The sequence below is a fragment of the Sinocyclocheilus grahami genome, unplaced genomic scaffold, assembly GCF_001515645.1.
Source record: "Sinocyclocheilus grahami isolate Dianchi unplaced genomic scaffold, SAMN03320097.WGS_v1.1 scaffold423.1, whole genome shotgun sequence".
Taxonomy (NCBI): Eukaryota; Metazoa; Chordata; class Actinopteri; order Cypriniformes; family Cyprinidae; genus Sinocyclocheilus; species Sinocyclocheilus grahami.
Window position 1 is genome coordinate 70,870 of NW_015505602.1, and position 25,806 is coordinate 96,675.

The 25,806-nt window shown below is 35.1% G+C and overlaps 3 protein-coding genes across 4 annotated transcripts in view; 2 read left to right on the forward strand and 1 right to left on the reverse strand.

Annotated features, from left to right (window-relative positions):
• Positions 1–4,518: 4,518 nt before the first annotated feature.
• On the forward strand, positions 4,519–11,546 carry LOC107551415 (phosphate carrier protein, mitochondrial-like). Of its 2 annotated transcripts, none has more exons than XM_016233001.1 (8): positions 4,519–4,628; positions 4,799–4,936; positions 6,647–6,771; positions 8,218–8,397; positions 9,262–9,443; positions 9,787–9,959; positions 10,638–10,748; positions 11,121–11,546. In XM_016233001.1, the coding sequence occupies exons 2-8, from the start codon at positions 4,801–4,803 to the stop codon at positions 11,279–11,281; spliced, it is 1,068 nt and encodes a 355-aa protein (XP_016088487.1). In that variant the 5' UTR covers positions 4,519–4,628; positions 4,799–4,800; the 3' UTR covers positions 11,282–11,546. The 2 variants fall into 2 exon arrangements, with proteins under 2 accessions (XP_016088487.1, XP_016088486.1); XM_016233000.1 differs by lacking the exon at positions 6,647–6,771 and adding an exon at positions 6,899–7,026 and having other exon boundaries at positions 4,520–4,628.
• Positions 11,547–15,135: 3,589 nt separating this feature from the next.
• Positions 15,136–22,532, forward strand: ldhbb (lactate dehydrogenase Bb). Its single transcript, XM_016233002.1, has 8 exons — positions 15,136–15,231; positions 17,191–17,327; positions 18,636–18,753; positions 19,909–20,082; positions 20,155–20,328; positions 21,304–21,421; positions 21,739–21,862; positions 22,139–22,532. The coding sequence occupies exons 2-8, from the start codon at positions 17,199–17,201 to the stop codon at positions 22,304–22,306; spliced, it is 1,005 nt and encodes a 334-aa protein (XP_016088488.1). The 5' UTR covers positions 15,136–15,231; positions 17,191–17,198; the 3' UTR covers positions 22,307–22,532.
• Positions 22,533–23,359: 827 nt separating this feature from the next.
• The window catches only part of LOC107551388 (vesicle transport protein GOT1B-like), a 6,586-nt gene continuing 4,139 nt past the window's right edge, over positions 23,360–25,806 (reverse strand). The window contains exons 4-5 of the mRNA XM_016232973.1: positions 24,331–24,412; positions 23,360–24,223 (exon numbers count right to left, since the gene is read on the reverse strand). Coding sequence (XP_016088459.1) covers positions 24,185–24,223; positions 24,331–24,412 — 121 coding nt within the window. The 3' untranslated portion in view covers positions 23,360–24,184. The remainder of the gene's footprint in view (positions 24,224–24,330; positions 24,413–25,806) is intronic.

A 25,806-nucleotide genomic window follows, 5' to 3' on the forward strand; every position in this document is an offset into this window, starting at 1 on the left:
GGTCCCCATATTTTATTGGACTGTCCCGCTTTTAATGTATGTAGAAAACTCTTTTATGAAGTGAACTCACTTAAAGAGTTATTTAGTATAATTTTATCATATGTGACCCAGGACCACAAAACCAGTCATAAGCGTAATTTTTTTTAAATTGAGATTTATACATCGTCTGAAAGCTGAATAAATAAGCATTCCATTGAGGTTTGTTAGGCTAGGACGATATTTGGCTGAGATAAAACTATTTGAAAATCTGGAATCTGAGGGTGCAAAAAAATCCAAATAATGAGAAAATCGCATTTAAAGTTGTCCAAATGAAGTTCTTAGCCATGCATATTACTAATAAAAAATTAAGTTTTAATATATTTACGGTAGGAAATTTACAAAATATCTTCATGGAACATGATCTTTACTTAATATCCTAATGATTTTTGGCATAAAGGAAAAATCAATAGTTTTGACCCATACAATGTATTGTTGGCTGTTGCTACAAATATACCCCAGCGACTTAAAACTCCAGGGTCACATATGTTAATGTAAAAAGTCTCGTGTAATATAACTTGTGCTTGTTTATTTGCTGTTTTTTATTGTATTTGTTATACTTGTATTCTTTGAATTGTTTTTGCCATGAAAATAGATGCTGACATGGCATTAAATAAAAATATGCTACTACTGAACTCACCTTCATCAAATTAGTTAATATTAGTTGCAGGGCTGTGTTATCAGTTCTTTAGTTAAACTCTATAATAATATTGTATATCTGAACAGGGTCACATGTCGGAGACCGATCCATGGTGCAGCTGGCCGTGCGGTGAAGCCACTGAGCCTCTGGTCCGAGGAGTCCCTCCAGCAGCAGAACACTTACACAGTGACCAAATCCTCCGTCACAGACGTTCGCAGTGCAACGCCGGCCGCCCATCTCAAACCCCGCCGCTGGTTGGCTTTCTGGTTGAAGCTTCTGGTGTTCATCACACTGGCTGCGTCTCTGTATTACGCCTTCCAATACGTCACCGCCGATCAGATCAACGCCTGCCAGCTCTATGTCCAGGACAATGTCATCACGCCCATCGTCAATTACATCAGCTGGGAAAGCCCAGCCGAGGGTGGCGATGGCAAATGAGCGGCCCGGTCCCTCAACCAGCTTCAGCATGCATCTACTGTTAGACTGATTTTCTAGTGCTTTACGGAGCGACGCGTCGGCAGGGTTCGGGGAGGGAGGGATTCTGGTTATTGCAGTTTGACCTAGCAGTCACATCTGAATAGACTCGTGTTTCAAGTAGTCTTTAAACTCTGTGCATCGTGTATTTTGATCTTGCTTTCTGATTTTACGGTTTTGTAGCATTCGAGACGACGTAGAGAAGTGTAGTAGTGACTGGATAATAGTGAATCATTCTCTGCTCAGTGGCATCACAATGAGAGGTTACGTGCCAAGACATGGCCAACACAAGCACAATTTGGTTTCACACACATCGGGGCTAGACAGAAAAGCCTGAAGCTGAATGTTTGCGAAAATGGTTTATTTGATAGTTCTGATAGGTCCTGAATAATCATGAAGTTTTTATTTTAGCACGACTGAATCTGACTTTATGAAGTGTCACTAATGAGACCAGAGTGAGAAAATTGTTCTAGCATAACAGGGTGAATCTCACAGAAAATATGTGGATCATGTTTCACCATAAAAAAAGTGTATATATAAATAATGCAAAAAAAAATAGAATTCTCATTGCCATAATGTGAAAAATCTCATTGTGATAAACATAATGCAAAAACAATTGCATTACCGTAATGCAAAAAAACCAACAACTCATTACCGTACTGTAAAAAAAATACATTTGCATGACTGTAATGGGAAAAAATGACTGACAAATTTTAGCAATCTGATTTTTAAAACTATATATGCATATTTAGTTTTTTTTAAATAGCCATAATAATTCAGTTCAGCCATTGTGAACACTTAATTTACAATTAATAATATAACATTATTTTTTGCATTACAGTAATGAGAATTAAGTGCTTGATTGAAAGTATTTAAAATAATTAACAAATAATATTGTTGATTTTGTGGTGAAATATGACTTTTGCATATTCTTGACGGTTTTAGTGAGATTGACCCAGTAGCATTTGTTTTTAATGATTTGTTGCATTGAAATTTTTTTAAACTACTGAACTACCACCTCAGATAATGCTTGGTTTTAGCACTAGACATATTGATCAATATTTATTTTTTTATCCAGAGCTTGAAAGAAAATGTGATCTTATGAACATCTCATGTAGTGAGTAACGCTTCACTTCTGGTGAGAGGCAGTCTGTTGTTTTTTTAATAGATTATGGCGGCTTGTTAAATGTGTTTGTGATGTTTTCATAATGTGATGTGTGGCATTATAGGTGATTTTTAAACCCGTAATGAGAATCGAGTCCACCGACACTTGCCTGTTATTGACTGTAATCAGACCGTCTGTTATTGCTCAAACACTGGCATTCATCTGACTAAACTATGAATTCATTTCTGTGCTGTGATTTTTGAAAACAAACCTGGTCTGGACGTGTTTACGGAGTATATCTTCATTTGATTCAGAGAAATACATTTGTGACAGACAAATTCATTTGCAGGGGTTTCTTTTTCTATTTTGCTACTCTAACTACTTTTTAACGGCAATATTTTTCTAATGTCTTCTCTGAAATTAAAAACATTTTTTAAAACGCAGCGAGTTACTTAAAGTGTAGATATACCGAATCCACTAACCGCTAAGTAACATCTTAGTTTTGTCCTGCTGTGTCAAAGGCAGTGAATGGTATAAAGTCCAATTTGCACTTTGTGTTTAGGCAGCTAATTGTGGAAAACTGGTCATACGGAATGAATTATTTATCCTTGATTCAGTACAATTCTTGTGTGAAATAAAAGAAGACCTTTGAAATCCCAGAGGTGACCTTTCCTTGTAGTTTATTTACAGCAAGGTCAGTTTAGTGACACACACACACACATTCCAGCAAATTTACCCAGGAATGTTTCCTGTCATTTATACTCTTGAGGTTTGACCTTCAGACACACCATTGCACATATGAGCTAGCAAGCCATATAATCAGTCATGTTCAGATATACATATACACAGCATATTTAGCAATAATTCACTGCTGTACAATATTAATGCACGTAAATATGGCTCAATCACACTACAAAGACAGCAGACGGTGACTTTGAGTTGCATGGAATCTCTTGCGTAATGCACTCCGGAATAGCCCCGCCTCTCATTTTTGTCCTGACTGGTCAAGCGAGTTCTACTATGGCGAAGGCTTGGCTCATGAATATTAATTACGTGATGTGACGTTACCCAATTAGATGTGCTGATTGGCTGAGATGCAACGTCTTAACTGATCTGTAATTTTTGGTCTTTTATCATATCAATATTAATTACTAAAAAGGATACAGAGTGTAATAATAGAAATAAAAAGAGTAAAAAATATATATTAGGATAATTAATAGCATTACATGATCCACGTTTTTTTTTTTTTTTGCAGAACCCTGCATTTTGGTTTAAAATAATTTATTTGGTTTGGCAGACCATTTCATTTTATGTATGTGTAACTTAAAAAAAATATATCGGTCTTCATACAAGGTAACGTTTCGAGCTCTTCGTCAGGGCTGTTAGCTCAAAACGTAACATTAAAGTCCAATGTTAAATTGTTTTGCATTTTTGGAGCCTATGGTGTGCCAACTTTTGTTTGTTTTTTCATTATTTTCTTGAACGAGCACCCAATTTAGAGCATTTTGTGCCATCGATGTGCATGCTTTGGTTCTGTTTTTGCTATGTATGTGTAACTTATATATACTGTATATATATATATATATATATGATTTGTAAAAGACTTTTTCTTATTTAATCTTATCGTTATATCAATTGCACCCAATCAGAAAATTCAGTTAGAAAATTATGTAGCATGAACATTTGAATGGGTTGGCAGGACTATTGTATTTGATATGTTGTTTTAATTTTAGAAATATATAGATATAGTAACAGTAGAAGTAATATACTTGGAAAATATTTTCTTAGAAAAGGGGAAATTTGTAACACAATATCTCACATTTTAAAAATTCATCTCATTAGCGAATCTTAAAAAATAAAAGAAACTGAATTAATGTAAAATTATTACTGCATTTGATACGCTGTTTTAATTTGAGAAATATATAATAGTAGTAGTAGTAATATACATGAAAATATTTTCTTAGAAGAAGGAAAACTTTTAGCACAATATCTCACATTTATTTACAAAAATAAATTCATCTCATTAGCGAATCTAAAAATAACTGAAAATAATGTAAAATAATTTTATTTAATCACTGGCACTGTTCATACCTCATTGTTTATTAATATCACTATGTACATCCTCTGCGCTGAAAAAGCTTTTTTAAATAAATAAATGAAGAAAAACAAAAAAAAAAATCGCCGTCTATATTAATATTCATGAGCCGATGCGTGGCCATAGTAGGATTTATAATGAGGTGGGCGGGGCCTGCAGTGACGCAGTCGCTTCCTTTATCCGGTTGAGCCTCGCGGCGCTCGCGCATATCGCTCGGTCTCTCTGCGCAGCCGGTAGAGGAGAGAACGCAGGCGCCATTTTGCGACAACTTCACTAAAGTAAGAGTTTCGCCTAAACCTAACACAACCTTGTTCTTGGTCTTCACACACAGATTGAAGTATCATTCCGCAGTTTCTTCACATAACGTGTTAAATGTTTGACATGTGTGTGTAAAACACGCAGCTTGTAAACGTGTTCAGCGCCTAACCAGTGTTGGTTTTTCATTCAGACATGTATCCGACCACGCTGACCCAGCTGACCCGCGCAAACCCCTTCAGCGCCCCGTTGTTCTCGCTGCAGAAAGCCGAGGAACCGGAGGAACACACTCCCGTACCGACGCGCAGGCTCGCAGCCGCCGCGGCAGCCGGTAAGACCGTAGCCCATACATAGCTATGGATAGGAGACCAAAAAACCTCATTTGCATTAAATGCAGTTTTAGTAGCTGAAGACGGGGGTAGAATTAAGAAAAACACCCTAACCCATCACACTTTCTCCGTGTATTGCTTTATTACTGCTTGATGTGGATGTCCCGGCGCTCAGGATGGGAAATTACACCATATGAACGTTGAATTAAAGGTTAGAGTACTAGTTAGCATTATGCTAACTAGCGTTAGATGCTCTCGAGCTGTAGTTTAGATTATTAGGAAGTTCCCGTTAGTGCTGTCAGTTCCTGCGCTTATCACAAGTATAGACTGTGTGCTTCTGCGTTATAAATAGTGTGTTTTAGTGTGTTAAACTTGCTGCGGCGAGTTTCTGGCCTGGTTGCGTTCATGGAGGGCAGTGAAGGACACGGTCAGAGGACGCGTTGTAAATGTTTCAGGAGGCGTTTTAACATTTTAACAACGCATCGGATAGAAGTAAACGTGTGGGATATGCTCAAATGTTATTGAGCCGGTCAGAGGACACGGTGTTCTTTATTTAAAGCGTACTATTCTGCGCATGACCTGCGTGTGTACCGCTATTCTCAATTAGGCGCGATCTGATTGGCTCACTGGCGCAGGAACGCAGTCCAGCGCTCAACAAGGCGCGTTCTGATTGGTCCTCAGCTTGAGGAACGCGTCCAGGTCCGGTGTCGTGTATCGTCCAGCGTCTTGCCCAACATCTAATCGTACATTTTAATAGATTTGCATGTTTTTTTTTATCAGTGCTTCTCCATTATGGGGTTGTATAATAATTGTAGTTTTAGTAGAACCGCTTTAATTGGTGCGCTAAATCGTTTTATCTGTTTACCGGAATGAATAAGGTCGCCCATAAACAGAATACAACTGTTTCCGTTTGAGTTTAAACGGTGAATAAATCATAAAAAAAAAAAGTGTATATTTCAGTAAGTATATTTAACTAAATAAATACGATACACATTTTAAATAATACGAATAGATTTTTAAATGCATCTTACAGTGCTGTAGTGAAAGTAATTGTGAAAATAATGTAATAACTACATTTTCCACATTTATAATGAATTTTATATGAAAATAAAGTATTTAAAAAAAAAAAGTGTAACTTAGTAATAGTCATCTAATAATAATAGCTGATAATGACAAATCACTTCAGTCTAAATATTAATAAGTCATAATATCGATATTGATATCTAACACATTTATAATAAACGTCTCGAATTTATGATTTTTAAAATCGTAAAGTATTTTAGGATGTGTAACAATGTAGTAATATTCTGTGTATTTTTAAAATAAAAAAGAATACATTTTTAATTGCTGATAAAATATTGACTGAACTGAATTTTAATTGTTAGATATGCAAGCATTATTAAAATTAATATTGTTTATTAATATATAAAAAAATTTTTTAAATATGATTTCAATAAGATTTTTGTACAATTTTACATATAACATTTTTTTTCACATGAGTCTTTTTGGATTAAAATAAATAGTGTCTGCCTATGAAATCTTAGGATGGGATCATCACAAAGATGGTCATGTTTAAAGTCGGTTGCATCTAATGGATTAATGGATAGCAGGAGAAAAGTCACGCTTTACAGTCCAATGAGGCGGTTTTCCACTAACCCACGAACAAGCGTCTCAGTCTTTGTGGATGAACGTGATTCCGTGTTTCTCCTCAGAGGGAGACAGCTGTGAGTTCGGCTCACAGAAATACTTCATCCTCTGTGGCTTTGGAGGGATCCTCAGCTGTGGCACCACACACACGGCTGTGGTGCCCCTCGACCTGGTCAAGTGCCGAATGCAGGTCCGTGTGTGTTAGCCGGAGTCACCCGAGTGTGTCCGTGTGAGCCGACCCCTCATCAGCATGTTAAGTGTCGTGTTGTGATGCATGAGCATGTGTGTGTGTGTTCCTGTGTTCCCTCACGTCACAGAGTCGAGGGATAGCTGTGAGTTCGGCTCGACGAAATACTACGCCCTCTGTGGGTTCGGGGGCATCTTGAGCTGTGGTATTACGCACACGGCCGTCGTGCCCCTCGACTTGGTCAAGTGCCGTCTCCAGGTCTGTACTCCCTTCCCTCCCCTTCATCGTTGAGATGACATCCGTGGCGAAGGGTCACTAACACTTTTGAAGTGATTTGACTAACCAGCTACCAAAAATTCCTGTAAGACGTTCATTGGAAATTAAGCACAGAGGCACGATAATTTATGCATTTAATAATCCTTCATGAGAATACTTTTTTTTTTCTTTTCTAGAACCTAATTTTCTTCTCTGAAACATAGGGGTGCAACAATACAATGCAACTCAGTTTGATGCGTAATACTTTAAGCCAAAATAAAGGAGATTAAATAAATTTTAAATAAAAAAAAAAAATATATATATATATATAAGAAATAATTTACATGTCAAACATTTGTATTTAGAATTTTTTTCATTATTCATTTGTATAATTTGTAGTGTTTTCAAGTCATTTAATAATAATTTGTTTTTAATGAACAGCATTTTAATGAGCAGTACTTTAATTTTTTATCACTTAGAAGTAATAAAAAAAAAAAAATATATATATATATATAGAGCGAGAGAGATACATAGATATAGATGGTGATATATACACAATATATGTACTTGCTAGCCACAATACATTGTATTTTTGTGTTATGTTACACCCCTACTGAAACATGAAATGAGATATTACACAGAATGTCCATGCTGCTCTTTTCCATGATGCATATGAAGAGTTTATTTGCAAAAACAGATAACAGTTTTATTTTATTTTCAAAAATCATGTTTTTTATTATGTTATGTTTATTGTGTGCGCTGTTTTTTTTTTTTAACCTAATCAAAATAACCCAACTGCAGTTTGATTGAGTAATTGGAATGCACAATGAAAAAACATGATTTCTGAGAATTGTTAAAAATGGAGTTCTCTGTTTTTGCAAATTAACTCTTCATGTATATAAAAATGAGTCTCTTGCGTTTTGTGGAACAAAGAATATAGTATGCATTTAGAAAGAGATGAGAATGAATAAATTATTATTCCTGAATGATCCATTGTTTTAAATCGATTTGTGACGCTCTGCCACTGATGTTATCTTAGTAACATTTGGTTTACTTTTTGATTTATTAATCTTGAAATGCCATTTTGTGAAGTGAAACCATTAACCGTGTTCCTTCATAACCAGCCGGTTCCTGCTGCAGTTCCTCTGTGATTGTTTGCTGACTGTCGTGGCAATAACCAAATGCTGCGTTTAGGTGGATCCAGCTAAATACAAGAGCATCTTCAATGGATTCTCCATCACGGTTCGAGAGGACGGCGTGCGCGGGTTGGCCAAAGGTTGGGCGCCCACCTTCATCGGATACTCCATGCAGGGGCTCTGCAAGTTCGGCTTCTACGAGGTGTTCAAGGTCATGTACGGTGACCTGCTAGGAGAGGTGAGCTGAACTGATATTACGCTTTCAAACGTGATTGCTCAATACCAACGTTTTGGCTTTGCTTAAATCGATAGTGTTTGAAAATGGGTAACTTAGCAGTGTAACATTCTGACAATAATTAATTTGCAGAAATTTATTTTTTGGTTACATGTAGTTGAACTCTACGCAGTGAATCAAATTATTGTAGATTAAACTGAATTTTCATTGTCAGATTGGTACCTTTTTATGTGTTATTGTTGGGGGGTTATAGGTTTATCATTTTTATTATAATGTATTGTAACTTCTTTTTTTTTTTTTTATAATATTAATGTTAGTATTTATATACACAATAAATTGGATATTTTATTATAATTTAACATTTTATATTTAAGATAAAAAAAATTTATTTGATCTATATTCAATAAATATTTAAAATTTTAAATTGTGAACTTTATGCATGGCTTTGATTTATTAATACAATTATATATTGTTATATTTTAATATTTTTAAATGATTAACTTTATTACATAAATTTATTCATTTGTTAATACATAACATTTATATAAATAAAATAATTGCAGTGTATAACAATTTTTATTATTTTATATTATACTTATTAGATATTAATATTAGCCTTCATATACAATTGAATTATAATTTACATATTATATATTAAATTAATTTATAATGTTTTTACATGTTATATATTAACTCGTTAATTTAATATAAAATGACAATATAATCAATTATAAACATATTTTGAAATTATATTTTAAATTATTAATTTAATATATACAATGCAGCCTTTCTCCCCAGTTTAAAAAACAACTGTAAACATTGTGAGTTCTGCTAGCTGATGCTGATGTGTTCTTCCTCTCTTCTCAGGAAAACGCATACATGTGGAGGACCTCGCTGTATCTGGCTGCTTCTGCCAGCGCAGAGTTCTTCGCAGATATGGCTCTGGCCCCTATGGAGGCGTGTAAAGTGCGTATCCAGACTCAGCCTGGCTATGCCAACACACTGAGAGAATGTGCCCCTAAGATGTACGCCGAGGAAGGACTCTGGGCGTGAGTATCCTGCACTTCGAAGCTTTGGTGAGCTCAACACGCTCCTTAGATCCACCTCTGGGGAGTTTCTCCGTCTCCGGTTCTGTTGTGTTCTCTCTCTGGGAGCAGCAGGATCGGGCCGGAGGCTCCCAGCAGCTTTACGGCTGTACAGTTGGAGGTGCTTGAGTCATTGGCGTGTGAGATCAGTCTACCTGCTCACCCAGAATCCTCTCTGCCCTGATCCTTCACAGGAAAACGCCGGGGCAGAACAGCTGGAGAGCAGACAAACTATTTAAAAATGAACCAATAGGCCCTTAATATTGACCTGTTAATTCTTGAAATTGTGTTGTGAATCTTCTGGCAGGTTCTACAAAGGTGTGGTTCCTCTGTGGATGAGACAGATCCCCTACACCATGATGAAGTTCGCCTGCTTCGAGCGCACCGTTGAGTTGCTCTACAAGTATGTGGTGCCCAAACCCCGCAGCGAATGCTCCAAACCCGAACAGCTGGTCGTCACCTTCATCGCTGGTTACATCGGTGAGCCTGATCTCTGAGGATTATCTTTGCTTATTTAAATCAGATCTTATTTATAATAATAATATTGAATCAATAATAAAAAAAGAATGTAAAACAGTGTAGTAATATTAATCAAATCAATGTTATTCTTATTATAATCAAAAATAAAATACAAAATAAACTAAATATTTAAAAATGATTTATAAAAAATTTAAAAATAAAAAAAATATTTACATTAAAAAAATGAATATTATGATAATTACTATTATAATATATTATTATTAATAATTATCACCACTTTAAGGTTTTATTTTAATGTAAAATTAAAGTTTTAATGATTTGATATTTTATTTGATTTACTATTATTATTATTATTATTATTAAGAATTATATTGATTTGACTAAGACTAATATAATTGTACAGATGTTATTGATTTATATTACATGTTTTACATTATTTTTGATTCTATAATACATTTTATATTATTTTTAAATGTATATTATTGATTCTATATCATTAATATAATAATAATTACAATTTATTTAATTTAAAACGTTTTTATTTTATTTATCAATCATTTATTATTTTTTTTTTAAATGTATTTTCTTAGAATTAATTTGTGTAAATGTAACGTTTGTCAGCACTGATCTGGGTTCTTTAAATCAGAGTTGTGATGCATGTTTCCTTGTGTCTTGTAGCTGGTGTGTTCTGCGCCATCGTGTCTCACCCGGCTGACTCCGTCGTGTCCGTGTTGAACAAAGAGAAGGGAAGCACAGCCACGCAAGTGCTCAAGAAGCTTGGACCGAAGGGTGAGACTTTTCATTGTGCTTTAGTCTTTCTTTCACAACACGCTCCTTAGATCCACCTCTGGGGAGTTTCTCCATCTCCGGTTCTGTTGTGTTCTCTCTCTGGGAGCAGCAGGATCGGGCCGGAGGCTCCCAGCAGCTTTACGGCTGTACAGTTGGAGGTGCTTGAGTCATTGGCGTGTGAGATCAGTCTACCTGCTCACCCAGAATCCTCTCTGCCCTGATCCTTCACAGGAAAACGCCGGGGCAGAACAGCTGGAGAGCAGACAAACTATCATAAGAGTTTTTGACCGTTCAAATTGCCCTGAATGAATATGCAGATCAACTCTTGCAATCAGTTTTTTATAAATGGACTGCGTGTGTCGTGTTTTTCAGGTGTGTGGAAGGGACTCGTCGCCCGTATCATCATGATCGGTACCCTGACGGCCCTGCAGTGGTTCATCTACGACTCTGTGAAGGTCTACTTCCGCCTGCCCCGCCCTCCTCCCCCTGAGATGCCCGAGTCCCTCAAAAAGAAGCTCGGCCTCACCGAGTAAACAGCCAGTGAGATCGAGCGATCGCCCGCTTCCCCCTCGACACAGCCGCACACCTCCTGTTCTCTATATTTAAGTCTGTCCTGAGCCCTGCCCACCTCTGACATCATGACGGTGAAGGGGAGACGCCCTCCAATCACAGAGGAGTTCCATGTCTAAATAGTCTATATAAAAAGGTTTGTGACACGAATGAATGCCGTCTGGTTTTAACCTCTGACATTTGTTTTGTCAGTAGTACAATAAAGAGCTACCTGGATATTATACACAACAACTGGTCTTTCTCTCTCTGTCATGTTTTCAAGATCCTCCAACATGTTCTTTCTGCCGAATCCCTATATCCATTAAGCATGTTTTATTAGATTGTGCTGGTTTCAACTCATTGAGAATTTTTTATTTGGGTAACTCTTTTGAAGAGATTTTTAACATAAGCCAAATACAAATGTGATCTAATTCAGCCGTAATATTTCTCGCCATGAAAATAATCACAGAAGCTGGAATGGCGTTAAACACAAACAGACAAACACTGTCAAGTATTCAAAGGTTCATCTGAACTTGTATTCAGAATCCATATTTTTGGTGGTTGCATATTTACTGCTTTTTGTTAACATTTGAAATCTCTACAGTAGTGTAAATTAAATGGCATTACAGAAAAATTAGGCAATTTTTAGCCTTTTTTTTTTGTAGTAATAGTGAGCGCTAGTTATTTTAGCTGTATAAAATTATGCAGAGATGTCACGTCTCACATTTACAGGAAATATCTTTTACTTTAAATATTGTGGTCAGTAGTGTTTTTTTTTAATACATATATAAATGTATTTATAATAAACAGTTTAATGCTGTTAAAATAAACATTCTACAGCTTTGAGTCAGAAATGATAAATACTTAGTTATTGACACTCTTGGAAGATTTTTAATGAACAGGGAAATATTGCTAGTCATAAGTCACTGATATTCAATGTATTATGTGATATGATATTGAATTATATATGATATAATATATTATGTACAATGCAGCACTGTTTTGTAGAGTTATTTATATATATATATACATGCACTGAACAAAATTATAAATGCAGCACTTGTTTTTGCCCCCATTTTTCATGAGCTGAACTCAAAGATCTAAGACTTTTTCTATGTACACAAAAGGCCTATTTCTCTCAAATATTGTTCACAAATGTCTAAATCTGTGTTAGTGAGCACTTCTCCTTTGCCGAGATAATCCATCCACCTCACAGGTGTGGCATATCAAGATGCCGATTAGACAGCATGATTACTGCACAGGTGTGCCTTAGGCTGGCCACAATAAAAGGCCACTCTAAAATGTGCAGTTTTATCACACAGCACAATGCCACAGATGTCGCAAGTTTTGAGGGAGCATGCAATTGGCATGGAGAGCCTGTGAATTGAATGTTAATTTCTCTACCATAAGCCGTCTCCAAAGGCGTTTCAGAGAATTTGTCAGTACATTCAACCGGCTTCACAACCGCAGACCATGTGTAACCACACCAGCCCAGGACCTCCACATCCAGCATCTTTCTTATCTGACAGCAGCCAGTGCTCCACACAGAGATCTGATCTGATCATCATCAGTCTGTCTGGAAGGACATGAAGAAACAGAACAAACTGAGACCGACTCAATCCAGAAGAACTGTGCCAACGTCTCCAAGATGCTTCAAGAAACTTAAAAGAAGCTTAAAACCTTTTTGGTGAAAATACTAGTGTTCTAATAAATTTGGCCACTACTGTACATATATACATATGTGTGTGTATGTGTATATATATATATATATATATGAGTTGTCCTAAGACAAGAATACGTTTTGAGAACTTTGATGAAAGGTTTTGATTGACTTCAAATGTTAATTAGTATATATATATATACACACACACACATTTTTCAACAAAATGTCCACATTGCCCAATTCATACCGATAATGGTAATGTATGTAAAACACTTAATATATAAGTTGTTTTCTTTGGATTGTTTGACTACTCGAAAGAGAATATAGGAAATATAACTTACTTTGTTTCCTGCTAGCTACATTTTACATTCATAAGCAGAAATCTGTCTCTAAACCTCTTTTTTTCATTTAAAGTTGATCTAGACAAGTACATGGAAACTATCCAAAGTTCTGTTAATCATGAAGCAGTGAAAACTGCATCTCTATATTCATCCTATGTGACTTCTTAAAATAAAGAACATTGTTAATAGTTAAACCACGGTAACCACAAATTAACCATGGTTTAGCTACACTAACCATAGTTTAACCATGGTATTAGTAGTAAAACTGTGGTTCTACAAAAAAAAAACACTTTTATAAAATAAAAACATGGTTAATTTTCTTAAGGGATTTGTATTCTTTCTTTATCTTTGTTTTGTTTTTATAACTGTACTGCTTTATTGGTTTGATGCTTTGTACAGTTTAATAAAAAAAATCTAATCAAAAGATTTGCCATCCACGCTGATAACCCGAAAAATTCAAAAATAGTAAAAAAAATATTGTTTAAATTGTTAATGCCTTGAGTTATTATTTTGGAATAAATGTAAAATGCTTAAAAACACTAACTTAATGAGATTAATACATGTCTTATAGTTGAGTTAATATTGATTACATTGTTCTAAAAATATAAAATATAATTTGTTTGGGTTACAATTTATTTGAAGGTGTCCTTGTTACAGTGTAATTATACATTTAAGTACTGAGTAATATTAATTAATAACATGTAGGCTACTAACGATATGGTTAAGGTTAGGATAGGGTTGCTTGCATGCAATTATGCATAATTAATTGTTATTATAATAGTTCATGTAACATGTAACTGAGCCCTGGGGTGCCTCAGGGCTCAGTACTTGGACCACTTCTCTTCTCTGTCTACATGGCATCACTAGGTTCTGTCATTCAGAAACATGGCTTCTCGTATCACTGCTATGCTGATGACACTCAACTCTACCTCTCATTCCATCCTGATGATCCGACGATAGCTGCTCGCATCTCAGCTTGTCTAACAGACATTTCTTGTTGGATGACAGACCATCACCTTCAACTCAACCTGGCTAAGACAGAACTGCTTGTGGTTTCAACAAACCCATCACTTTATCAAAAGTTCACCATCCAGTTAGGCTCATTAATAAAAAAAAAAAAAAAACTTGTATGGGGCAAAGTTACAGATTTTGTTTTTGTCAAAAATCATTAGGATATTAAGTAAAGATCATGCTCAATGAAGATATTTTGTACATTTCCTACCGTAAACATATAAAAACGTAATTTTTGATTAGTGATATGCATTGCTAAGAACTTCATTTGGACAACTTTAAAGATGATTTTCTCAATTTTTGATTGTTTTTTTTTGTGCACCCTCAGATTCCAGATTTTCAAATAGTTGTATCTCAGCCAAATATCGTCCTATCCTAACAAACCATACATCAATGGAAAGCTTATGTATTCAGCTTTCAGGTGATGCATGCATGCATGCATGTTTTGTGGTCCAGGGTCACATATACTAATTGCTCTGTTTTGTTTGAATCCCGTTCGAGGGTTTCAGCGCGCAGGATCAGCAGATGGCAGCGGATTACAGTAACCTCATTAGCGTGCGGTCTGTCTGCAGGGAGGCTGGCACTGAGGTGGCACTGTACTCGCTGTAATTCACTGCAGTGCCCCGGATAGCCGCCTGTAACAGCCTGCCATGCTCGTCTCATGGTGGCAGCTCTTCCTGGGAGCGCAAAGCCTCTTCAGACACGGTAAGACCGACGCGGGGTTGTGCGGGTGTTTTATTAAGAGTCGAGGGTGTATGTAGGACAGGGCATGTGTTTGTCCACGTCTCTGGAGGAGTGTCCTGTAAGTGACCTTGATCTGAACACACCAGCAGCAGCAGATAAACCGAAGCAGGTCGCTGCATTACAGCAGATTTCTTCTGACGCTTATTGTGTGAGACTGAGAAGCATCTGTGTGCAGGTGAGGTCCTACCGAGTCTGGTCGCCACAGGCTGCTACATGTGTTGTGGTGTTTTTAATTATGAGATGAGCTTGTAAGATGTCTCCATCTCCATTTCTGTGTCTTTGTTGATGTTTTGGGAATTGTTGCTGGGTGATGTTGTAAACCATTATTGTGGTTAGGTACTTCACCAACAAGTCCTGTTGAGATTTGCTTGCTTCACCACTAAGTAACCTCTTATTTTCCTTTCAAATTCTTAAAATTTTTTAATCAGCCTCATATGCAAATTTGAAGCTCTATGTTTTTAACGCCTTTTTTTTTTACTAGAATGTACAGTACATTGTAGCATGCAAATAAAATGCATATATATATAGATATATTAGTGCTGTCAAACGATTAATCGCGATTAATTGCATCCAAAATAAATGTTTTTGTTTACATAATGTGTGTATACTGTGTATATTTATTATGTATATATAAATACACACACATGCATGTATATATTTAAGAAAAATGTTGTTAATATATTAAATATATATAATATAATAATATAAATGTATACACATGTAAATATTTTCAAAATATATACTGTATGTGTGTGTCTTTATATATACATAATAAATATACACAGTACACACACATATATTATGTAAACAAAAACTTATTTTGGATGCGATTAATCATTTGACAGCACTTATATATATGTGTGTGTGTATGTTAAATATATGCCTGTGTTAAAATACATTTTAATAAAGTAATTAATAAAGCACACACATACAGTGTCTGTGTGTGTGCTTTATTATTTTATTATTAGATTATTGCTTCATTATCTGATTAATATTTATTTTATTTAAATTTAATGGTTAATTAATTGTCAGCTTGGTCTCTGGTGTTTTTTTTTTTATTTCCTGAGGAGAAATAAAATGAAAAAAAAAATAATTATTTCTGGGATTCTGGGATTTTTTTAAAATGGATGTTGTACAGTAAGAGTATTGCAGGGTTATTTTAGTATCGCTGAGATTATTTTGAACGTTTATATTTTTATATTATACATCATTCAACCTGTTTTAAATTCAATCTGTTTGTCAATATCATTTTTATTTCAGTTTTAGTTTTTTAGGTCATCAAGTTCATGAAACTCAATGCAAATGAGAAATGTTAAAAAAAAAAAAATATATATATATATATATTATTCCAGTTTCATTTCATTTAATGTAACAGAGATGTTCAAGTAACATATTGTTTGTAGTTTTAGTTAACTATGATTACCCTGATCTTGTAGCCTAAGTATTTGCTGAGAAATATATAGTTCATAGAATGTATGTGATAGTTCATATTGAGATCTCTGACTTTTGATTCAGACTTTAGTATCTTGGCAAATTTGAGCACAGTTTGAGATACTGTAAAGATCTTTAGATGAGATACGTGAGATTACTGGTAACATCTGAGATACTGCAAATACTCTTAAATTAATTGAATTGCTATTAAAGATATTAAAGTGATCTCGGTTGAGTTTCTACTTTCTGCTCATCACCAGGTTCATAATCATACGGTGTTTGTGTGTCTGTGTGTGTGTGTGTGCGTGTGTGAGAGAGTGTGTGTGTGTGTGTGTGTGAGAGAGTGTGTGTGTGTGTGTGTGTGAGAGAGTGTGTGTGTGTGTGTGTGTGAGAGAGTGTGTGTGTGTGTGTGTGTGAGAGAGTGTGTGTGTGTGTGTGTGTGAGAGAGTGTGTGTGTGTGTGTGTGTGAGAGAGTGTGTGTGTGTGTGTGTGTGAGAGAGTGTGTGTGTGTGTGTGTGTGAGAGAGTGTGTGTGTGTGTGTGTGTGAGAGAGTGTGTGTGTGTGTGTGTGTGAGAGAGTGTGTGTGTGTGTGTGTGTGAGAGAGTGTGTGTGTGTGTGTGTGTGAGAGTGTATGTGTGTGTGTGTGTGTGTGTTTGTGTGTGAGTGAGTGTGTGTGTGTGTGTGTGTGTGTGTTCCTCTGCAGTGTTGAGCATGGCGTCGGTTCTGCAGAAGCTCATCACTCCTCTGTCTAGCGGGCCGCTCGAGCCGCCGAGGAGCAAAGTGACGGTGGTGGGTGTGGGACAGGTCGGCATGGCCTGCGCCGTCAGTGTTCTGCTGCGGGTGAGACTCGCTCTTCATGCGGTTATTGATCGTCACAGGCTGTACTCGCCAACATGCTCCGGACTTTGAGACCGCAGCACAAACATATTCCTGGACAAGTTCCTTGTTGGTTTATTGATTGTACACGAGGTCATGAACATTTTGCTCATACTGATGATGTTAGTAAGTCAGTGGGTCATTTTCCAGTAGATTTAGGCCGTGTTTGTCCACGCTTGACTTTGATCCCTTTGTCCAATTAGACTAAAGGTGAAGAACCGCGGCCGGCACAACAGGGTGAAAAACAACTAAATAAATGAGGTTGAGAAAAACCTACATTGGCCACTGATGTGACAGTCACATTTGTCCAAAATCAAAGCAAAAATGTAAAAAAATGTTTTATTTAAAATTCACAGAGATTATGAATTTGATATACCTCTTTTATAAAAAAGAACATGTTTTCAGTTGTAATCATTTTATTTATTTTATTATTATAGTAGTATTTCTATTATATTTTGTTCATATATTTTTTTTCATATTGTTATTATTATTCGTATTTCTATTTCTCATTTATTATTTTTTGTTGTTATTAGAATTTCAAACTGTTTTTATTATTAGTATTAATATTTTCTATTGATTTGTTTATATTTGTATATAAGTAGTAGTAGAATTTCTATTTCTATTTTCTCATTTATTATTATTATTCATGTTTTTAGTAGTAGTGTTATTATAATAACTATTATTGTTTTCATACTGTTATTATTATTAGTGGGTATTAGAATTATTTAAAATTTTTATATTATTATCATTTGGTATTATTATTTATGATTATTTCTGTTTCATGTTGTTATTATTATTATTCATAATAGTATTTCTATTGTTTCATATTATTGTATTAGTAGTAGTATTATTTCTATTTCTATTGTTTCATTTATTATTAACAGTAGTAGGTAGTATTCATATTGATGTTTATTATTTATGTTTTCATACTTTTTATTTATTTTTCATATTATTAGTAGTATTATTATTCATATTGTTTTAGTATTTATTTTTATTAGTAGTATTATTAGTAGTAGTATTTCTATTGTTTCTATTTTTTATATTAATATTATTATTAGTGTTATATTATTATTATTATGATATTATTCTTTGCATATTAACATTTATAATTATTTGTCAAAAAAAAAGCAGTGAAGCTGTTTTGTTTTAAAATATTATCTTAAAATGAAGTGCATACTTGTGTGTAGTATGAGTATGTACTTCGGGATGTAATGTAGCCCTGATGAGTTTTTGGTTTGATGTTGTGTTGTTGTGTCCGGTCCGGTGCTGCAGGAGCTGGCGGATGAGCTGGCGCTGGTGGACGTTATAGAGGACAAACTCAAGGGCGAGATGATGGACTTGCAGCACGGAAGCCTCTTCCTAAAGACACCCAAGATTGTCTCAGGCAAAGGTAGCGCTCGCCTCCGCAAACACTCGTTATCAGGGTGTGAATTAAAGCTTGATTCCCCCCTGATGGACGTCAAAACTAGATGTAGGAGGGTCAGATAGAAAGCTCCCTATGCATAATATGGAGATTTACTTACAAATATTAATATGCATTTCTATAGCCCTGACTGATTTGTAAATGTAAAGCCCCTGAAATGGGTCATAGCTACACATTACCTACATACGCTACAGTACTCATTTATATACATGCATTTATTGCTTGGATGGAGCAAGAACACATAAAATGCATGTGCAGATTCAGTCGACTGATCAAGTTTACCCTCCTCAACTTAATGCTGTTGAATTTACGGAGCAAACTATTTGCTAAAATAACCATAAATAACCACATTCGTGCGGTTTAATCAGTCAGATGCGCGTAAGTACTGTGTGTTTTCTTTCAGAGTCATCACTGGCTGGTAGAAAGAAAAAAATAGGTTTTTACATAAAAATGAATATAAGGTAAAGGTCCGAATAATTACATTTTAGACACATTGTCAGTAATTTCGCCAACAAAAATAAAGCCCTAAGACAAATTGTGCGTCTCTGATCAACCCAGAGTGGTGTTTCATTAATAAATCCACATTTTTAAACGGATCGAGTGAGTCAGTGAGCCATTCATAAAGGCAGTAACTTGCTGAGTTTCTGAATAAATCAGCTGTTTGCACGAATTGATTGAATGAATGACTCACTTATAAAGACAGCGATTTGCTGCCACCTACTGGCGCTTTTAGTTTCATACTTAGAATATATATATATATTTTTTAAACATTTCATATTTCAGTGTTTATTTGTATTTTTGTATGTTGAATTCAAATATTTCTTTCTTAAGCTACTTTTTTTGTAGTATCTATTCAGTGTTTGTCTAAATTAACAATGATAACTTTAAAATATCTTTAATAATAACTTCACATTTAATTAATCAGCACATGATGTTCATGTTAATTAATTGATCTAATTAATTTGATTAATTAATCGGCACATTATGAAATTAGATTATTTTTTTAAAAGCCCTATTTACACAATACCCCGCCTGAAGGTCACTGTGTAATTCACACCCCGCTCGTTTTTGAGTGGTTTCTCTGTGGTTTGAACCTCATGAACGTCTGGTGTTGTCCTGTAGATTACTCTGTGACGGCTAACTCTCGTATCGTGGTGGTGACGGCAGGCGTGCGTCAGCAGGAGGGCGAGAGCAGACTGAATCTGGTGCAGAGAAACGTCAACATCTTCAAACACATCATCCCGCAGATCGTCAGATACAGTCCCAACTGCATCCTCATCGTCGTGTCCAACCCAGGTACCCATAAACACACAGTACCATACTCTTCACCTTTTATTTGCCTGTAACACAGTTTTTCTGCCCGTGTAGTGGACGTATTGACATACGTGACCTGGAAGCTGAGCGGCCTGCCCAAGCACCGCGTCATCGGCAGCGGGACCAACCTGGACTCGGCTCGCTTTCGGTATCTGATGGCCGAGAGGTTGGGCATCCATCCCAGCAGCTTCAACGGATGGATTCTGGGAGAACATGGCGACTCCAGCGGTGAGACAAGCCAGACAAATATATATAATGTAATATAACTTGTAAATTAACAATTAATTATGAAATGTATTTAAAATAATACATTACAAATATTATTAAAATATTATGCTTTATTAAAAAACTAATTATTGAATGAAATACTTAATAAAATAATAATAATAAAATTAAAGTATGAATTTAATTATATAGATAAATTATGAATAATTTTTTTATAAAAAATATTAAAATAATTCTAATGATGTATTATTAAAATATTATACATAATAAAATAAAATATAATAGTTATTATTTGTAAAATAATATTCATATTTATTAAAGTTAATGCAAATTATTTAATGTAAAATAAACTATTTCAATTTAATATAGAATAAAGTTGTGTACATTTAAGTATAAGTAAATGAAAAATTAATAAATATAAATTATTAATACATATTAAAAAATGTATTAAAATGAAATAAAAAAATATTATTAAAATAATTGTAATGTATTATTAAAATAATAAAAAAAAGAAAATTAATATTACATATGATAAAATAAAATATGAGGATTTCTAAAAGACTCATTATTTATTAAAATGAATATAAATTATTTAAATAAATAATGATTATATAAACTATAGTGTAAACGTAATATTTAATATTGAATTAAATATATTATTGTATCAAATATATTTTTGAGTGTAAGCATACTTAAATTATGTAAATATCATTATATATATTTGAAAATAATTAATAACGTTAAATTATTCAAATTCATATTATTAATATACTTACATATTCATCAATTACATTTAGGCAAATAAATAGGTTATTAAAATAATAAAAAATTATTTATTTATTAATTCATATTTTAAAATGATTTTTATTTTAGATTTCTATAAGTGTAAAGTAAATGATAATAAATAAAAATAGATGTGTATATATATATAAAAACTCGTTCATCCACTCATGGTCTCTGTGTGTGTTTGCATTGCAGTTCCCGTTTGGAGTGGCACTAATGTGGCAGGAGTCAGTCTGCAGAAACTCAATCCAGATATTGGCAAAGACACGGACCGAGAGAACTGGAAAGAAACGCACAAGAAAGTCGTGGACAGGTACGTCATCAGGCTACTCTTTTAGTTCTCACTCCTCATTAAGATCAGTTACACCCAAAATGCATATTATGCGATTTGCTGCCTGCAATTTATTAAAAATAGTTTGTGAATGAGTATGCGGTATGGAACAATAAACATTTGAAACACTATGCTACATTGTCATCACATGACTATATTGCTTAATTCAGTGTGGTGTCTAGATATCATCTCACAAATACAGTATTTAGAATAAATTTTTGTGTAGAAAAAAATTTGAGCTATACTTCTAGAAGTGAATGTATGCATAAAGTACTTCCACGACCGTGTGTTCACCACAGCGCCTATGAGGTGATCCGACTGAAGGGCTACACTAACTGGGCCATCGGGCTGAGTGTGGCCGACCTGACAGAGAGTCTCATGAAGAACCTCAACCGAGTCCATCCCGTATCCACCATGGTGAAGGTCAGTACAGGACTCAGAATCAGACTTCTGCTTTCCTGTCCCAAACCTATCTTGAGTAACAAAAGGGCCATTTGCATTGGATTGTTTTACCATCCTTCATCTATAGTGTAACCATAACAAAATATTGTTATTAAACTGTTTCAACTATAAATTACGTGCTAACTAGTCTTGATTCAACCATTGTAACATCACTCACTCACTCAATAGCAATGCTCTCCCACATATTTGGCTATTATAACAGATAATGGAAATGCTAATGTATTGCATTTGTTTCAGGGTATGTACGGCATCAGTGACGAGGTGTACCTGAGCCTGCCGTGCGTGTTGAACAGTGCTGGAGTGGGCAGCGTGGTCAACATGAGCCTGACCAGCGACGAGGTCTCGCAGCTGAAGAAGAGCGCAGACATGCTGTGGCACATCCAGAAAGACCTGAAAGACCTGTAACGCTGACTCGCAAACCAATGGCTATTATTCACAGCTTCGAATGTTTGATTGCTGCCATGACAAGACATCCATGCCTAAGATTTTTCTTTTAACATCCTAGTTGTATTATGTTCTTGAAATCATCTTTCAAATGATTTAGGGGTTTGAATTTACGTATATAAAGGAGTAGTTCACCCAAGAATGCAATTTGATGAATGTTTACTCACCTTCAGGCCATCCAAGATGTAGATGAGTTTGTTTCTTCATCAGATTTGGAGAAATGTAGCATTAAATCACTTGCTCAGCAATGGATCCTCTGCAGTGAATGGGTGCCGTCAGAATAAGAGTCCAATCAGCTGATAAAAACAACACAATAATCCACAAGTAATCCAGTGATTATAAGTCTTGATGGATTTGTTTCTTACAAACATGCAGCTTTTCACTTCACAAGATGTTAATTGATGTACTGGAGTGGTGTGGATTATTGTGATGTTTTTATCAGCTGTTTAGACTCTCATTCTGACGGCACCCATTCACTGCAGGGCATCCATTGCTGAGCAACTGATGGAATGCTACATTTCTCCAACTCTGATGAAGAAACAAACTCATCTACATCTTGGATGGCCTGAGGGTGAGTAAACACTTAGCAAATTTTCATTTTTGGGTGAACCGTTTCCTTATAACAGTCAGGAATTATAGAAACACATGATTGTCAGATTAACACTTTGTGTGAAAACAGATCTTGGTGTCTGATGGTGAAATATAGCAAACACTATACACTACCAATCAAAAGTTTGGACACACTTGACAGAATCTACGATTTGTGATCTTAAAAAACTTTCGATCCAAAAAATAGAAATTGTGCCAACATATAAATTAACTTGCAAAACTAACATTTTTTTTTATTCAAAAAGGAAATATATTGGAGCGGATTGCAAGCAAAAGCATCAAGCATTTTTATTACATGCTCAAGTGTTTTCTAGCATCCCATGATGCACCTCATGAAAGTCCAGAATGATCATAGCTGGAATCTAGACAAAGAATCTTATTTTATTTTTTTTCATTTGTGTCATGTTTTGATCAGTAAATGTGAAAAAAATAGTCATAAAGAACTTTATAAAGGTGTGTCCAAACGTTTGATTGACACTGTTACACTTCCAACTGACTGTTAGTTACAGGAACTAGTCAATGTACTCACTAAATGTTGAATGAAAGTGCAAAATGTAAACCACATGCTAGCAATATATACAATCTTTGTGTAATATTTGCACCGAGCGCTGATATAAGGCTTTAAATGTGATGTCTATCACAGTTTAACGCCAGACAAATAGACCTGTCAAGGATATAATCCATTTATTAAACAGGATCTTTGTTGGTAAAAATGTACATTAGTCTCACATTTGAAGTATTTACAAATACTTAAACAAGTCAGTCATGTCTAATAACAGCATGTCACGTAGGTCGCTTAATTTCCCTCGTGAGCGTGAAGAGATGAAAGTCTCCGCTCCACTAGGTGGCGCTCATGTGGAAAAAGTCAGAATTCGATTTTGACAAATAAAAAAAGCAAAACAGAACAATTGGCACATAAAAGTGCAATAAAAAAACAGTAACGACTTCATTCAGAACCCAGTGATTCCTTTCAGTTATGGTTCGTTCAATGGGTCATTTGGGGGTTCAGTGGTCCCCGTCGCCCCCTGGAGGGAGACGTGTGATGCAGCAACAAAAACAGAGCCTGACTTGGTTTGGTAATCAGTTCCAGAAAAAAACACATGAACTTCTTCACAGGTAAAGTATCAAAAATCTCATCTGTCGTTCAGAAATGTTGGCCAGCGAGACGCACGATTATGACAAATATAAATATGAGCCACTCGTAGAAAACTAAAAGAAAATACTAAACCGTTATACCATCGTGTTGCTCTCGCCCACTTTATCCACTAACTAAAAGAGAAACAGAAGAACATTATTGTAGTCGTGTGACAGTCACTTACGCAAGCACAAGATACCAAACTAGTGACAAAAGAGTCAGCAAACTGTGGTTGACTTACCCCACTGATACCAGGAAGGTTTAGTAAAGATCCAAGAATAGGCACCCGCCTAATGAAGCCAACCGCTACTGGGAAAAAGCCCCTGAAAACAGATGGACAACAACTTTATACCAAGTAATATTAAAGCTATGCTATGTAACTTTTGTCCTTCTAGTGGCTGAAGCGAACAATTACAAGTTACTTGTGGGGGGAACATTGTTTTAGTTAATATGCGAGTTGTGCTATGGCTCCGCTATTTTCAGTGAATGTTCATTAGCCGCTAGGTAAATAACTAGAAATATGACAAAGTGCATTAAACAGTAAATCTATTTGAAAAACTTTTAGGAGCACAATCAGCAAATTTAGGGGCACACCTTAAATCGGCCTGCAATGCAATCGTTCACATATTTTCCCCATTTTAACTGTATTACTTTGATAATAAATAGACAACTCCTAGAAATTAATTTCAGAGGGATATGACAAATAAATATATATGATAATATTATTATTGTTTTGCATTAATAAGTGCATTTACTAATAATATTACATGTTCATTTCATGTTTATACACATTTGACAGTAAAGCACTAGGCTTGAGTTGGGAAGCTTACAATATTTATTTCATTAACAACAGTAACATGGGCAAAATCAAATTTTTATGTAGAAAAAAGTTTCTATTGTACTCCTAGTAAATGTACCATTATTCTTCTATAGTCTTATATGGAACTGACCAACAACTTCAGTGATTATGTGTGATTTAGTCGCAAATTGAAGAAAAGTTTGTTTTTCAAAGCACTTTGTGACTTTTCTTATACACAAAAAGAGCAAAACTTCTTGTTTGATATTTTATAATAGTGATTTTATCATTTCAAAATATAAAGGAAAAAGTATAAATTAATGACTAATAAGCCAATAAGTGCTCCTCTGCTGGCATCTACAGGTTATAATGGTGATTTTATATATTTTTTAATTTTACATAAGTGTTTGTTCACCACAGTATATTTTGGTCATCCCTTTGAAAATAACATTCAAATTGTATAATTTTGGAGCTTTAAAGTGCTGGAAACAGTTGTGTGAAATGCTTGTAGGTCATTAAAAATTGCTTGAATTTCTCTCTCAAAAGGTTGTACAAACCCTGAAATGAACAATGTAATAACATTCGACTATTTCTGCCACAACACCGTGGTTCAAGCTAGCGTTACTGCTTCTGGGGCCCGTTCTTCATACCTCGTTTAAAGGCACAATATGTAATTTTCGCCGCTAGAGGGCACGTATTCAAAATAAACAAAGAGACAAAAGGCGTAGTCTGATGACGCCGTGACTGAGTGTGGGATCATGGGAGTTGTGGTCTTCATCCCCACAGCCGATGCAATCCGATGGGACTCAGGCAGAAATCATGTTCATGGATGAGCTAATGATTTATTAACGTAGTAGAATGAAGCAGGGTGAGGCTGAAAGCAGCAGGGCTTTTATTATGCCACAGTCGACCGCTTCCGCT

Excerpts from the sequence above, each read along its gene's own strand:
- ldhbb (XM_016233002.1), top strand. The coding sequence starts at position 17,199 with ATGGCGTCGGTTCTGCAGAAGCTCATCACTCCTCTGTCTAGCGGGCCG. Across the intron at positions 18,754-19,908 it reads CAAGATTGTCTCAGGCAAAG|ATTACTCTGTGACGGCTAAC; the intron begins GTAGCGCTCGCC and ends GTTGTCCTGTAG. Across the intron at positions 20,329-21,303 it reads AGAACATGGCGACTCCAGCG|TTCCCGTTTGGAGTGGCACT; the intron begins GTGAGACAAGCC and ends TTTGCATTGCAG.
- LOC107551415 (XM_016233000.1), top strand. The coding sequence starts at position 4,801 with ATGTATCCGACCACGCTGACCCAGCTGACCCGCGCAAACCCCTTCAGC. Across the intron at positions 4,937-6,898 it reads CGCAGCCGCCGCGGCAGCCG|AGTCGAGGGATAGCTGTGAG; the intron begins GTAAGACCGTAG and ends CTCACGTCACAG. Across the intron at positions 9,444-9,786 it reads GCCGAGGAAGGACTCTGGGC|GTTCTACAAAGGTGTGGTTC; the intron begins GTGAGTATCCTG and ends ATCTTCTGGCAG.